General features: G+C 42.6%; 1 protein-coding gene across 3 annotated transcripts in view; it reads left to right on the plus strand.

The window, feature by feature from the left end:
• Positions 1-13,795, plus strand: part of Glis3 (GLIS family zinc finger 3) — a 426,372-nt gene that overhangs the window by 145,378 nt on the left and 267,199 nt on the right. For all 3 annotated transcript variants that reach the window (XM_052187691.1, XM_052187699.1, XM_052187709.1), the window contains one exon: positions 1,642-2,755. In XM_052187691.1, coding sequence (XP_052043651.1) covers positions 1,642-2,755 — 1,114 coding nt within the window. The remainder of the gene's footprint in view (positions 1-1,641; positions 2,756-13,795) is intronic.

Here is a 13,795-nt window from a genome sequence, read left to right on the forward strand (position 1 = left end):
TCAGGGGTGGTTGGCCACAGGCTTCTGGTGTGTTTGTCGTTGGTAAACCTTCCAGTGCCCACCTGCAGCTTTAGGTCTATTGCAGTGTTGGCTACCACCTTACTTACACTGTGCCTTTCAGATGCTTTCTTCATAGTATCCCAGGCTTGGCGGGAAGAGTGCTCTTGGTTTCCATTTTGTGAAACTGGGAAGGGGACGGTGAACTGAAGCTTCCTCCTTCCTTTACAACAGCTGGAAACAGTAAATGTCTAGTGCTCATCTAGGGAAGTCACACATTTATATATGAGTTTTTGGTGATTAATTTATTTAAATAGAGCATTCTAGCTTTATTTTATAAAGCCAGCCACAGATGCATATCAATAAGCCAGCTTTCTCAGCTGTCTGATGCTTCTGGGTTGGGATCCTGGTACTTTTTCTATGTTTCTACATGTTGACCCTTTTTGGGGGATAAATGTTCTGTCCCAGGGACATAGCTTTAATTTCAGTGGTTTTTTTTTTTTTTTTTTTTTTTTTTAGGCAATAATGTCCTTGGAAAGCAATATGAATTTTCAAGGGGCTAGAGTTACCATAATGAACCACTCTGATATGCAAACAATGAATTGTGACACATTTAGCTTTTATTTATTTATTTATTTTTGTAAAGGGTAAGGACAGGGAAGGAATTGCAAAAATGAACTGCTGCACGTGAACGACCTGTTCTCAGCCTGAAGCTGCTTGGATACAAGGACAAGGGCTCATGGGAAACCCATCTCACAAGCGTGGTTGGCCCCACAGGCCTGATGAGTGGTTCCAAATGCAGCTCTCTGGTTTATTACTCCTTTATGTATGACAGCTTTGTTCTGTTAAGGGCTGTTGTTGTGTGTCTGTGATAAAGAGTGAACTCTGTGCTTTAGGCAAGCTACGTGTGCACTTTACAACAGAGGGATACTTTGTGCCCATGTATTTTTGACATTTTCCTAAGTTTTTAGTATCATTGGAAATGAATGAGTACTTGCATTGTAAATTGCCCTTTAAAAGTATCCAATTTGACAGTATCAGTGAAACTGAATTGTAAAAGTATTAGGAAGTTAGCACAACATTTGTCTTGTAGAATTTCCTTTAAAAAAAAGAACAATAAAAAACCCCAAACAAACCATGACTTTATATTACCTTCCCAAGTAGATTTTAATTGAACACTAGTGCTGTTCAGAAGTGTATGACCTGTAAAACCTACTACAGCATGGTGCACACTGTAGGTGCTTAACAAATTCTAATTTGGTTTACCATAACAAGCATGTGTAATTTATTCTTAGTCTTCAATTTCCCCTTTTTGTATAAAAAATACTTTCAAATAAAGTGAGGACTATTTATTCTCATTAAAGTACTTGAACTATACTTATAACAAATATAACTATTGTTATATTTATAACAATAGCTTTTATTCTAGTAAGCATTAGCTTTTCTTGTTTGCTTGGTAAAATGTTATTTACCTGGAACTAAAACCCTGGGATTCTATCATAGTCCAAGAATTTGTGTTTAGTGGAGAAGGTAATTAGGGGGAATACTTAAGAGATTGTTGGTACAGTGTTTTCTTAGCTCTTAAGCAATCCACATTTTGCTGAAAAATTTTTTTTCCTTCCTTCTCTCTGGCTGCTGCCCCAGGTCCGTTATTTTGCAAGAGTCTCTGGTGTCCACGACTTTGAGTCTGACAGAGAGTCAATCAGCCTTGAGTGTGAAGCAAGAGTGGTCTCAGAGCTACAGGGCCTTTCCTTCACTTTCATCTAGCCACAGCTCCCAGAATGGCATGGACCTAGGCGACCTTCTTAGCTTGCCTCCGGGCACGCCAGTTTCTGGCAACAGCGTCTCTAACTCGTTGCCACCCTACCTTTTCGGCATGGAAAATAGTCACTCTCCTTACCCCAGTCCTCGGCATGCAGCGACCAGGCCCCACTCCACCCGCTCTAAGAAGAGAGCACTGTCCTTGTCCCCACTATCTGACGGCATCGGGATTGACTTCAATACTATCATCCGTACTTCACCCACATCCTTGGTGGCCTACATCAACGGATCAAGAGCCTCCCCCGCCAACATGTCCCCCCAGTCAGAGGTCTACGGGCATTTCCTCGGTGTTCGCGGCAGCTGCATCCCCCAGTCTTGTGCAGTGTCCAGCGGGCAGAAAGGCGTGCTGGTTGCCAGTGGAGGGCATGCGCTGCCGGTCTATGGAGAGGATGGTACACTGGAGTATGAACGCATGCAGCAACTGGAGCATGGGGGCCTGCAGCCTGGACCTGTCAACAACATGGTGTTGCAACCTGGACTACCAAGCCAGGATGGCCAGACGGCCAACATGCTCAAAACAGAGCGCCTGGAGGACTTCCCACCCAGTGCCTTGGACCTACCCTCTGCACTGCCTCTCCCTCTTCCCCCGCCCCAGGGCCCCCCACCCCCATACCATGCCCATCCACACCTTCATCACCCAGAGCTCCTGCCTCACACCCAATCGCTGTCCTTGGCCCAGGCTGGCCTGGAAGAGGATGGAGAGATGGAAGACTCAGGGGGTAAGCACTGCTGTCGTTGGATAGACTGCAGTGCCCTTTATGACCAGCAGGAGGAACTGGTGAGGCACATCGAGAAGGTCCACATAGACCAGCGCAAGGGGGAAGACTTCACGTGCTTCTGGACTGGCTGCCCTAGAAGATACAAGCCTTTCAACGCACGATATAAACTGTTGATCCACATGAGGGTCCACTCCGGGGAGAAGCCCAACAAGTGTACGGTGAGTTGGAGTTTCCGAGGTCCTGGGCCACCTTTCTTGAAGGTCCAGCTTTTCATGCATGTATTTTATCAAATAGGACCAAGAAGGCAGGTCAGAGTTTCTATTTCTGTTGGATTTGGATGTGCGGTGGTCAAGGTACCTGTTCGGTTTCTCGCCTCTTCCTCTTGTTGGTACAGGGGAAGGTTTCTTTGATAACTGGTGCTGCTGGTTTCTCTCCTGTCCTAGCTTAATCCCCATGCCACCAAGGGAGTGGGGACCAGTCTGCTTTAGTCTGGGATTGTGGGAGGAACTCAGACTGGGTGTTCTCTTGACTACATGGCTGTTCAGGTGCAGGGGACCATTCACTGAGACACAAGCAAGCATTTGCTCTTTTCCAGAGTAAATATTTAGTTGTTGTTGTTTTTTTTTTTTTTTTTTAAAAAAAAAAAAACTTCTGAAAATGTAGGCGAGGTTTGGGGTCTGACATTTAAGAAAGGAATTCTGCACTTAGGAACTTGACTATTGTGGTTGGTGTGGCATACACTCCACACCACATTGTACCTTTTAGGGTTGTGAGACTCATTAATGATTTATGGTCAGCAAGGAAACACCAAGGGGACATCACAGGAGCAGAGCCTCATGGGATCTCGTGTAATTTTGAGGAAAGAGGATTTTTGTGGAAAAGCGTAAGGCATGGGCTGAGATGATTGTGTGCTTCTGGTGCTGAACACCCGGTCTGCTGTCTCTCCTGCCTTCTTCTTTTCCAACACTGGTCCTAGAACTCTGATTCTGTTTCTTGGCAAATCTGACTGTGTGTGAATAATATGATTCATCAATGCCTTCACTACACTTTCACACCTCATAGAAACCCCCCAGGGTTTTCAGGCAGGACTTCACCCCCAGGATCCCAGAGATAGCTTTGCACAGCCTGAGAGGGTGCACTGAACTCTTGCAATAAAAAAAGAGAACATATGGCTTCTATTAGTCTAGGTGGACAGGAATAATTATTCAGAGTTAGGACTGAGGATTCTGCCTGCTTCCTCAGGATTGAGAGTTCTGGATATCAGAGATAAGTGAAGGCTATAAACTAGATTGGAAAGGAATGGGCCTGACCGTGGTCCTCCTGGCTAGTGCCATCTCTCCAATAGGCTGGGATATAAACCGTGTGGACTCTGTTGATAATTAACTGTAGATGGGTCAGACTCTGATTCGTGCAGAAGCTCGCCATGCGGGTGAGAGCCGGGATGCAGGAGGTAGAAGCACTTTCACTGTGCAGTAGGTTTTCCCGAGAGAGCAGTAAGGCGTTCTGGTGGAACGAAATTGCACTTCTTGTCATTGCATTATGCCCATGTTGTGATTTTTTTTTCTTAAGGAAAACCTGAAGCTGATGCATTGTGAGAGTGCCAGGTTCTCTGAGTGAAAAGAATAATTACATTGCAGGAGGCCAGACCGTACTCTGTCAGTAGGGTTCTGTGTTGAAAATGCCAAAATGAGACAAGCAGTAGAAGGCAGTTGCACTTACCCTGTGTGGAACACAGGAGCCTGTTGCAAGCAGGAGAAACACCCAGTCTCAGAAGGAAAACAGTCCAACCTTGTAGTTCTCACTAACCCCGGCTGAAAATAGTTTTCTGGATTCGGCTTTACTGAAACAAACATTAAAGTTAGAATTACGTTAAATTAGTTAGAATTTAATTAAAAGAATTAAAAAATATTTCTTTTTTTTGCATTGCAGAATTAATTTTTTTAATCGATATATTTTTTATTTACATTTCAAAATTATGCAAAAGGATTTCCCCATTTTTCACCTCTGGTTCCAGAGCTTTCAAAGACATTTAACTCTGCATAGTTGACTTTTGCTAAAGTGCACGATGGATATTAAAAAAGAAATATTCGAGGGAAAGAATAGCTGAGTGGTGAGCATTTGCTGGCCTTTCGCCGCTGTTCACTGTGCTGTTGGGATGGGCGGTGAGGTAACTATGCCCTCCTAATCTGCCTTCCCCTCATTTGTCGGTGGGACATTTGCACAACTCATCCAATAGCACAGCAAACTTAGAGTCACAAACCACTCACACACCGCATACAAACCCATTTAGACAAAGCAAAGATTTATAGGGGTTACTGATGCTTTGATTCCATCATTGGGAGTGTGTGTTTTTAACAGGAATATAGCCATTTTTATACTAATGTGCAAATCGTGAACTTTATATCTTCTGAAGAGTGTTAATGTTGCTACATGTCATGTCCTTGATATGTGAACCTGGGGACCGCTGGCATCTTGCTGCGGAGACTTGGAGATGTCTCAGATTGTAGTCTGTGGACAGGAAGGCACTGTGGACAGGAAGGCCAGGTAAAATGACCACGTTTATTCTGAGAAGTGGTCTTTGTGGTTTTTGCGGTTTTTGTGGTGGCTACAAAATCCAGGGGTAGTTTGAATTTTAAGGCCCAGTCTGTTTTCCTTGATGCATGTCTAATTTCTATTTCTCCTCTCTGGATGACTTAGTCATCGTTTTCACCTATGGGGATTATTTAACCAAGAAATGGAATGGTGACCGACAGATATGTGTTTGGTGACCATGACTACAAGCAAGACACAGAGCTTCTGGAAATTATGGTAAAAGGAGGGTGTGCCAGGCTAAGGCCTGCTTTAGAGTAAGAGGCCACTGTGGAATCCTCCGCTGATGCCAAGTTACCTTTGCTCCATGGGAGAATGCATTTATCAATCATTGCTAACATTGTAAGCCTGCAGACTAACCTGGAACCTGGGTACAGAGCACAGCCAGGGCAAGATTCTGAGTTCATGACTTGGTTCTGTTATGGGAAGAAAAAGATGGGTCCCGTTCTCCTCCAAACAGCCCCACCTCTCACCAGATTGCCTTCTGACTGCCTCTATGGAAACACAAACTAGCTTCTGTCCTTAATGTCCTGGTTGCGTGGAATGGACAGGTCTAGACAGTGACAAGGTTTTGGAAAGCGAAGGCCTCAGTAGGTGGAAAGACAGATATCAAATGAATCAGAACCCCAAATGTGGCCAGAACAAATGTTGTGTTTTAAAGTACCCATGTCCATTCATTCATGGTTAACTAAGGTGGTTTCTAGGTGCCCACCAGTCTGCATTCATTGTTAACTAAGGTAGTTTCCAGGTGCCCACCAGTCTGCATTCATGGTTAACTAAGGTGGTTTCTAGGTGCCTACCAGTCTGCATTCATGGTTAACTAAGGTGGTTTCTAGGTGCCCAGCAGTCTGCATTCATTGTTAACTAAGGTGGTTTCTAGGTGCCCAGCAGTCTGCATTCATTGTTAACTAAGGTGGTTTCTAGGTGCCCACCAGTCTGCATTCATTGTTAACTAAGGTGGTTTCTAGGTGCCCACCAGTCTACATTCATTGTTAACTAAGGTGGTTTCTAGGTGCCCACCCATCTATTTCTACCTTGTTGCTTTCAGAACAGATCTGTCCTAGGTAAATCTTGAGTTGTTGACTGTTGCACATTCCTAAGGGACACTAAGCCAGGGTTTGTTGACTCTTTCTGAGATGATGAGATGCCTGATTTTCGATTTAGAGCAAGTCTCTTCCCCCACCCCCCACAACTGCCTCTGTGTTCCTACGGGGATAACATAAAGTGTATCAAATCATCAAAGTATACAAACCATTCCTAAAAGTGCCCATAGTGGTCGTTCCAAAAGAACAGGTCAAAGGCTTTTACCCTACGGAGTCTGGTGCCCAGTAGTGTTTTCCTAGGAGGGAATTGAAGTGTCGTCATGGGAGAAGCTCGGTCCATGAATGCGTGTGCTAAGAAGCAGCTTGTTCCTCGAGCAGGGGTCCGGGTTCCGTTTAGGACCAGAACCACATATCGTCTTTTCCTGCACAATTGAAAGCCATTGTGCTAGGGGGTTAGGGAGTGTTAAGGAGGAATTAGAGTTGATGTGCTTTGCCACTTATGCTTTGCTTATTTTTCCTGGATGAATTTAATCCAATAGCAAAAAAAAGAATTTTGCAAAACTTTCACCCACCCACAAAATTTCATGAAAATGTCACTGACCAAAGGCAGTTTTAAATTTTGTATGAATTGACTCGTTTCTCCACAGGCATGTTCCCTGGCAAAATCTATCGTATTTACTTTGGCTTCAATATCGGGCAGTTTGCTTTTTAAGTAACATTGGATTATGAGCACAAGAAAATAAAGACAGAGCTGGGGCCATGTCCCCTTTAATGGTCTGATGTATGGTCATGGGCCAGCTTTGGCCATAAAAGATTTTTTTTTGAGGGAAAGTAAATTCGTTGTAAACTTCTTTCCCCCCTCCACAACCTTTATTTTGTTATTTTGATAAGATTTGACATTGATGTGATTACCATAATTACATGACCAGAGAGGACCTTGGGAAAATATTATTTAACTGTAATTATTTAACACATTGAAACATTTATATAGGCAGTAATTTGTAAATCTGCATAGTACCAAGTATTGATAAGGATATGGAGAATGGTTTGTGTGTGTGTGTGTTATATTTTTTCTAGAAAAATAAATTGGCATAACCTTATCTTGGAAATTTGGAAATGCATAGTAAGTTTGAAAATGTCTATATCCACCAGAACCATGTCTAGGCCACTCCCTTAGATACTCCCCTTTACGTGGCAGTATTGAAACCTGGGAACAGACACATACTGCATATGTGGTTCTATTTATATAAAAGCGTAATTAACTCTACTTCCACAGACAAGGTAAACCGATTTTCTGTGGTTTATTCCCATGTAATACTATGAAAGAGTTTAAGATTAGTGAAATATACTCCACATGGTAAATTTCACAAAATAACATTGAGTAAAATGTTATGTGCAAAAATGTGGTATAATCCAATTTATGTACATTGAAACCCACAAAAGAATTAAAAGGATTTTCAGCTAAACAATTATGTGGCCTAGCAAAGCCTATGGGCGGGGGAACCAGTGATCTTAGGGTAGTGAACATTTCTAGAGGGGAAGGAACTGTGCAGAGATAGGATGTGTGGATTTGTCTCGTGTTTTTCTGAGTCCAGGACTAAAGTTTGGGAAAACCTTAATTTCTGATGGTGATACAGGTTGCCCAGGGGTGGCTTAGGTGTCCCCTTACTACTACTTGAAATGTTTTACAACGTTGTATTTTTATCCCAATACAGTAGGAAATCCATTAGTACACACTCCAGTGTTTTTCCACACACACCATTTTTTAGATGAGAACAAAGCCGGAGAAAATTGATTTTTCTGAGGTCATTGTTTAGCTGATCCTCACTGAGGGTCCTTGGGGAGGCGTTTCTAATTTTCCTGACATTGGCTTACCTGGAGTGCTTTTCAGAGCCCCAGCTCCTGGCCTCCACTCCAGGCTCTGGGGTACAATAGGTTTGGGTAGAGTTCCAGTAGATGGTTCTAATGGGTAGCCAGGCCTGATAACTAGGCCTCTCAAAGCTTCTAAGTTCTGATCTTGAGCTCTAGATGGATCAGAGCCTATCATGCCACCTGAGGGCAAGTGCGGAGAGGCTGGGCTTAGTACTGAGTATGTTCTCATTTACATTATTGTCTGATAATGACCAGGGTAGAATAGACTCTTGTTTCTTAGAATAAGGCACAGATAAAGGTGAGAGATGAAGGATTGGAGTGGCCTAGGATGGGGGCAGCAGCTTTGCAATCTAGTGTCGGTCATAAACTCACAGGGTTATTGTTCTCTTCCCGCAGTTAAAGACTGAGCTATCACTGTCATCTTCTTACCTTCCTGAGTTAACAGTGACACAGAAATTGGTCATATATTTCCCATTTACAAAGGAGAGAATAGAGCCTTTCCAAACACTCTGCTCCAAAACAAAACAAAACAAAACAAAACAAAAACAAAAAAATCTATCATCAAAACAGTGTTGCTATTATGGAAATTTCTGAAGAGTTGGTGTGTTAAAAAGAATACTGGATTTTCCTTTTTGTAAAATCAGCCTGATACGATTAAATAAATAAAATTAATACTAATATCCTCTTTGTCTCTTGAGGCTGAAATACCACCAGTAAAACATCTGGTAAAGATCAGAGACTGTAACTTCCAAGTCATTTCCCATAAGGCACCAGTCTGTCAAATATCAGGCACAAACTCAATGATTTCAAACAGTACAATCAAATCTCCAGATTTTTTCCAATGAGTTTTACATGAGGGAAGTACAAACATGCTTATCTGTGTATTTACATGTTCAACAGAGACGTTACCATGAACTACAAGTCCCTAAGAAGAGGCAACAGTGAAACCCCAGACGTTACCATCAGATGGGGAATTGACCACCGTCTATATGGCGTCTGTCAAATCAGATTTCACATTCCAAGACTGGAAACCTGCCATGTGGTAGTGGTTTAATTTGATTTCTCTGTAGAAAGCATTTAATCCACTTTACCTGAGGAACTAACCTATCTCGAACTTTGCTCTGAAAATAAATTCATAACAGATCTCAGCAAATGTTTTGAAGAAAATCATGGTTTAAATTTATTTTCCTGTGATTCTGAGATAATAAAAATAATAGATAATGAGAGTGTCTCTAAGAGGTTAATGTTTGAGGATTCAGTTTCATTAAACAAAATCATTAACTACTTGATAGTTAATGTTCCTTTTAGTTCACGTTTATTTTCTGGTTCATCTCTAATTTTATGCCCTGAAATAACATTTTAAAATTAGAATTATGGAAATCTTTGCACAAATGATTAGATTGCTGGAGTATATGTCAAACCTTTTGAGTTTTGTTCATGTATAGTTTCACAAATGGATTTTTCTCTTAGCTCTTTTAGACTGCAAAAGTGCGGAAAATTCATTTGGCAATTTATTAGAAAGGTCTTTAGTGACCTTTGGAATATTTTTTAATTACATCTTTTTTGAGTGGTCATGTTGACATCTTTAAGTCCAGATAGAATTTTATCCTGTAGAATAAAAGAACACACACACACACACACACACACACAGCAGTCTGTTTTTTTTTTTTTTTTTGTCTCTCAGAGATGTTTTTCTAGTTCTAGACCAAATGATTTGTAAAAAACTTTTTTCCCCTGTGCAATTAATAGTTCCCATAGTAATCATTGAGTCAAAGCTTCTAGACAATAGGACAATGGATGTGTTAACCCTGGACAGTGTATGCGTGTCTGGCAAACCCAGAACCAGGTCTGGCCAGCCATGCCTGACTTCACACTTAACTAAGTGGGCAGTCAGGTGACTTTTTCCTGTCCGAATAGCTTGGAGCCTAAAGAGCTATCATTGGTCACATAGACTTGGATGAGAAAGTGGAGGGAAGTCTGCCTGTCGGTATTTGATTGCACAGTGTTTATATTTTATTTTCTTGGGTCATTGACATGCACGTCGGTAGGGAGAACAGCTAATTCTTTAGGGGGAATTTTAAGAACATTTTAAAGATGATTAATTTGAGAAATGACTTAGAAACTGGGAAATAAGAAGACTGGGCAGTGTTCTGAGTAATGGGTCTTGGTCCTATTTTGTTGGAATATTATTGTAAGCCAGGGTATATATATACTAACACATGAACTCCATGAGTATTCCTTTCTTACCTGATCATTGAATGCCAATTATGAAGTATACCATACCCTGGAAGTCTGATAAATACAAGAGATAGTCTCTTCTGGAGTTCACAGTCTAGGGATGATCCACAAGTATGTGTCAAATACAAAGCCAGGGGACTGTGAATGAGACTTTCCTTGGAAAGCTGGGAGAGGCTTCCCGCTCTATATGCTGAGAACCAACTCTCTTTTTAAGGGAGGCTGGCATCTTGAAAGGAGAGTCAGTATCCTGTAGAGAAAGGGAGGATGCCATTGAGTGGAGGTGTCACAATATCCCATTAGAAGAATTGACCCCTAAAAAGTTGGATAGATCTAGATACTGGGTAAGAGTGGAGTGGAAGGTTGTAAGGGCGTCTAGTGTCCAATTGGGACATCATTAAAATTTGAACAATTCTAAGCCCAGTTAGTATAAATGGAAATCTGGTTAATAAAAGCAAAACCTATAGGCTCTATCTTCACTATGGAAGCAACACTCTTTTGGTGCGGGTGAAATGAGCCACTGACTCCAGCCATTGTCGCCATCTCTTAGGTTTACAGTTTAGTTCTTTACTACGATGAGCCTATGGGCTGGGAAAATGGCTTAGTTGGCAAAGCACTTTCCACACAAATTTGAGGGGCTAGTGGGGAACCAAGTACTCACATAAGCTCCTGGGTGTGGTGGTGTATTTTTCTAATCTAGGAACCCAGGGGAAAAGACACAGAGGGTCCCGTAGCCCATCCTGGTCTGCAGATTCAGTGAGCGAGACCCTGTTTTAAAAATAACAGAGAATGGAGGAAGACGTGTCATGTCTGACTCTGGCCTCCATGTGCGCATGCACAAATGTGCACAGCACACCACCTTCATGTTTGTGATACAGAAATTATTTTCCTCGCCACGTGAGCGAGCCACGAGAGTGGGGACAAGCAAAAGCTTTTCTGTTGTGGACTCCAAAGATAAACAATTAGAAATCTGGACAGGCCTAGGGAAGGAGACCGGGACTGTTTGATCAATTATGTAAAATGATTAACATGTGTACAGAGGTCATGTACATTATCCTGTGCACGAGTAGTTTTCCTTTAGTTAAATATTTCCTTTAATAATCTGTGAAGAGACTGAAGCACTGTTAAACAAAGCTGTGGCCTGGTGCTCAGTATGCTGGGCTCATCAGCCTCTTAGACTTTTTCAGATACTGCTGAGGTTCATTTTGGATGTGTTTTTTTCCCCAGCTCACATTAATTAATAGGGAACAGAGCTAAATGCTTAAGATGTTTAGTGGTAAGGGGAAAAAAAGTAAATCAGTTGTTCTAGATATGACTCTCTTCTCCTAGTGAGCCTTTCAGGCCCCAGGACCATGGTCGACCACAGTCCTCTGTAGATTTCTTCCTGGAGCTGCACTGGCTGCATTTTCCTTCTTGGTTGGGTTACCCAAGGCCAGGCCATTTGCCTGTGGTGGGTTGCAGGCATTGGGAGTGCTCCCTGCGGGTCATGTGAGTGGATCTCTTAAAAGTAACAGCAGCTTCTCAGGCTTATCAGTCAGAACAATTTCTGTGTTTTAGAATGTTTGATTGATGACATTTTTCTGGGAACCCAGACTGCAGAGTGTGCCCTCTGGAAGAAACGCTGCTATGCTGAGTTCTCCTTGGCCACACCCTCCTCAGTCCATTTCCTGGTCAGTAGGCAGCTTGTCAGCAACTAGACTGGGGTTTGAGGGGAGTTGTGGAGAAGGGGGAAAGGAGGACTCCGCTGTATTAAAAAAAAACTAAAGTAGGTATGTGTTTCCATTTACATGCAGGGTGGTTCCCTCTGAGGGAGGCTCTGAGCCATCTCAAGCTCCCCTGCCCCTCCCAGTCCCTTGTTTGCCCTCTGCATAGAATTGAGGCTTACTGGGAATAATGGAAAGGTAAATGCATGCATAGAACAGCAAGTGTCTGAGAAAAGTTTCAAAGTGTTGGCCTTCCTAGAGGGAACTGAGCTTTGACAAGGAAGGAAGGACACCCCCCACCCCCACCCCTCAACCTAAAATTCCTCCAGGAAAATGGAGGGGAAAGAAAATGATTGTGCTCTGAGCTGTTAGGTTAATTTAATCCTCACAGCACTTCTTAAAAATAACTTCAGAGTTGGAATATGTTTCTTCTACTGTGTACCCATTTACCGTGCTCCTAGGTCCTACCATTGCTTAATAATTACTATGTAGAAAAACCTCACACACACACACACACACACACACACACACACACACACACACCATATGAATTTAGCTGCTAAATATATTGAGGTTCATTGCTCTGTTATTTCTACTTGTGTAGATACTTGGCATTTTCCACAATAAAGTATTAAAAAAGTAAGTAAATGTTTTGACCTAATTTTGGAATGAGGAGTTTGTTCTCTTCACCTTCCACAGGGTAGCAGCACCTTGCTTCTCACCCCTTCCCCCCGTAAGCTATGAAAGAGAATTGGCCACTCTCCCAGTGTTTTTGACAGTTTCTGAAATCACTTTTTTAAAGAATGAGATGAGGCTGGGCGTGGTGAAGTGCATGTCTGCATCCGAGTACGTCTGAGTCTGCTACAGGAGCTTGGGGAGTTTGAGGCCAGCTTGGGATAGGTAATGGGGAAGAGGCAGTGACTTGAAAAGGCAACAGATAAGAGGGGGGAGTGTTGTAAAATATATTAAGATGCCCTCACACTGTCATGGACTGTTTCCGATCTCTGGCTTGGTATAATAAAAACTTACCAATTTTCCAGGTTGCAATGCAATTTTCTGCAGTTGCACAGTAACTCAGGGTCAGGATGAGTGGCAACCTGAGCCCACCTCGAAGGAGATTTTAATGATTCTAAACAACTTCCTGTCAGTAATGTGTTTCTACCTTCCTTTCATTGGGCGGGACTCAGGCACAAGGTGCACAACCAACAACTGCAAGGGATGCTGGGAGTGTGGTCTTTTATGGACTCAGGAGAAAACTTGGGCAGTATCAGTTCATGGAGCCAAAGTACCCCTCGTGTTCTCTCCTTATTCCAGCCTTTTCTGACCTGTTGAAGAGAAGGGGTATTTCCATTATTTTACTCTCCACATCTGAGCTTCCTGTGAGGGTGTTGACATCATCTCTGACATCACACTGTTAGGTTTGTTTGTTTTTAAGGGAATTTTGATCATGCTAGCCTTGGAATTTTGCTTTTCAGTTTTCTCAGTCTCTCCCAGCCCAACTGTCTTTTCCCCCATTTTTACTTTCCAAAGATTTTATTGGCATACAGTCAGCACCTCTGGGAAACTCTCCTTATCGCAAATGCATTACTCAGTTTCCCCCACCTTATTCAAATTACAGGTTCTGGGTGCATGATTTGCGGTTGATCATCATCCTCCAACCCCTGAGGCTGTGTGGTGTTTTCCTGTCCCACAGGCTCTTACCCTTTAGGAATATCTGGTCATTACCGAGGGCAAGGACACAGATGAATCACCAAGTCATTCACCATCGAGCAAAGAAATTTGGGTGTTACGGCTATTTTGCCAAGGCTCTGAAACA

This window comes from Apodemus sylvaticus, chromosome 1 (genome assembly GCF_947179515.1).
Source record: "Apodemus sylvaticus chromosome 1, mApoSyl1.1, whole genome shotgun sequence".
Taxonomy (NCBI): Eukaryota; Metazoa; Chordata; class Mammalia; order Rodentia; family Muridae; genus Apodemus; species Apodemus sylvaticus.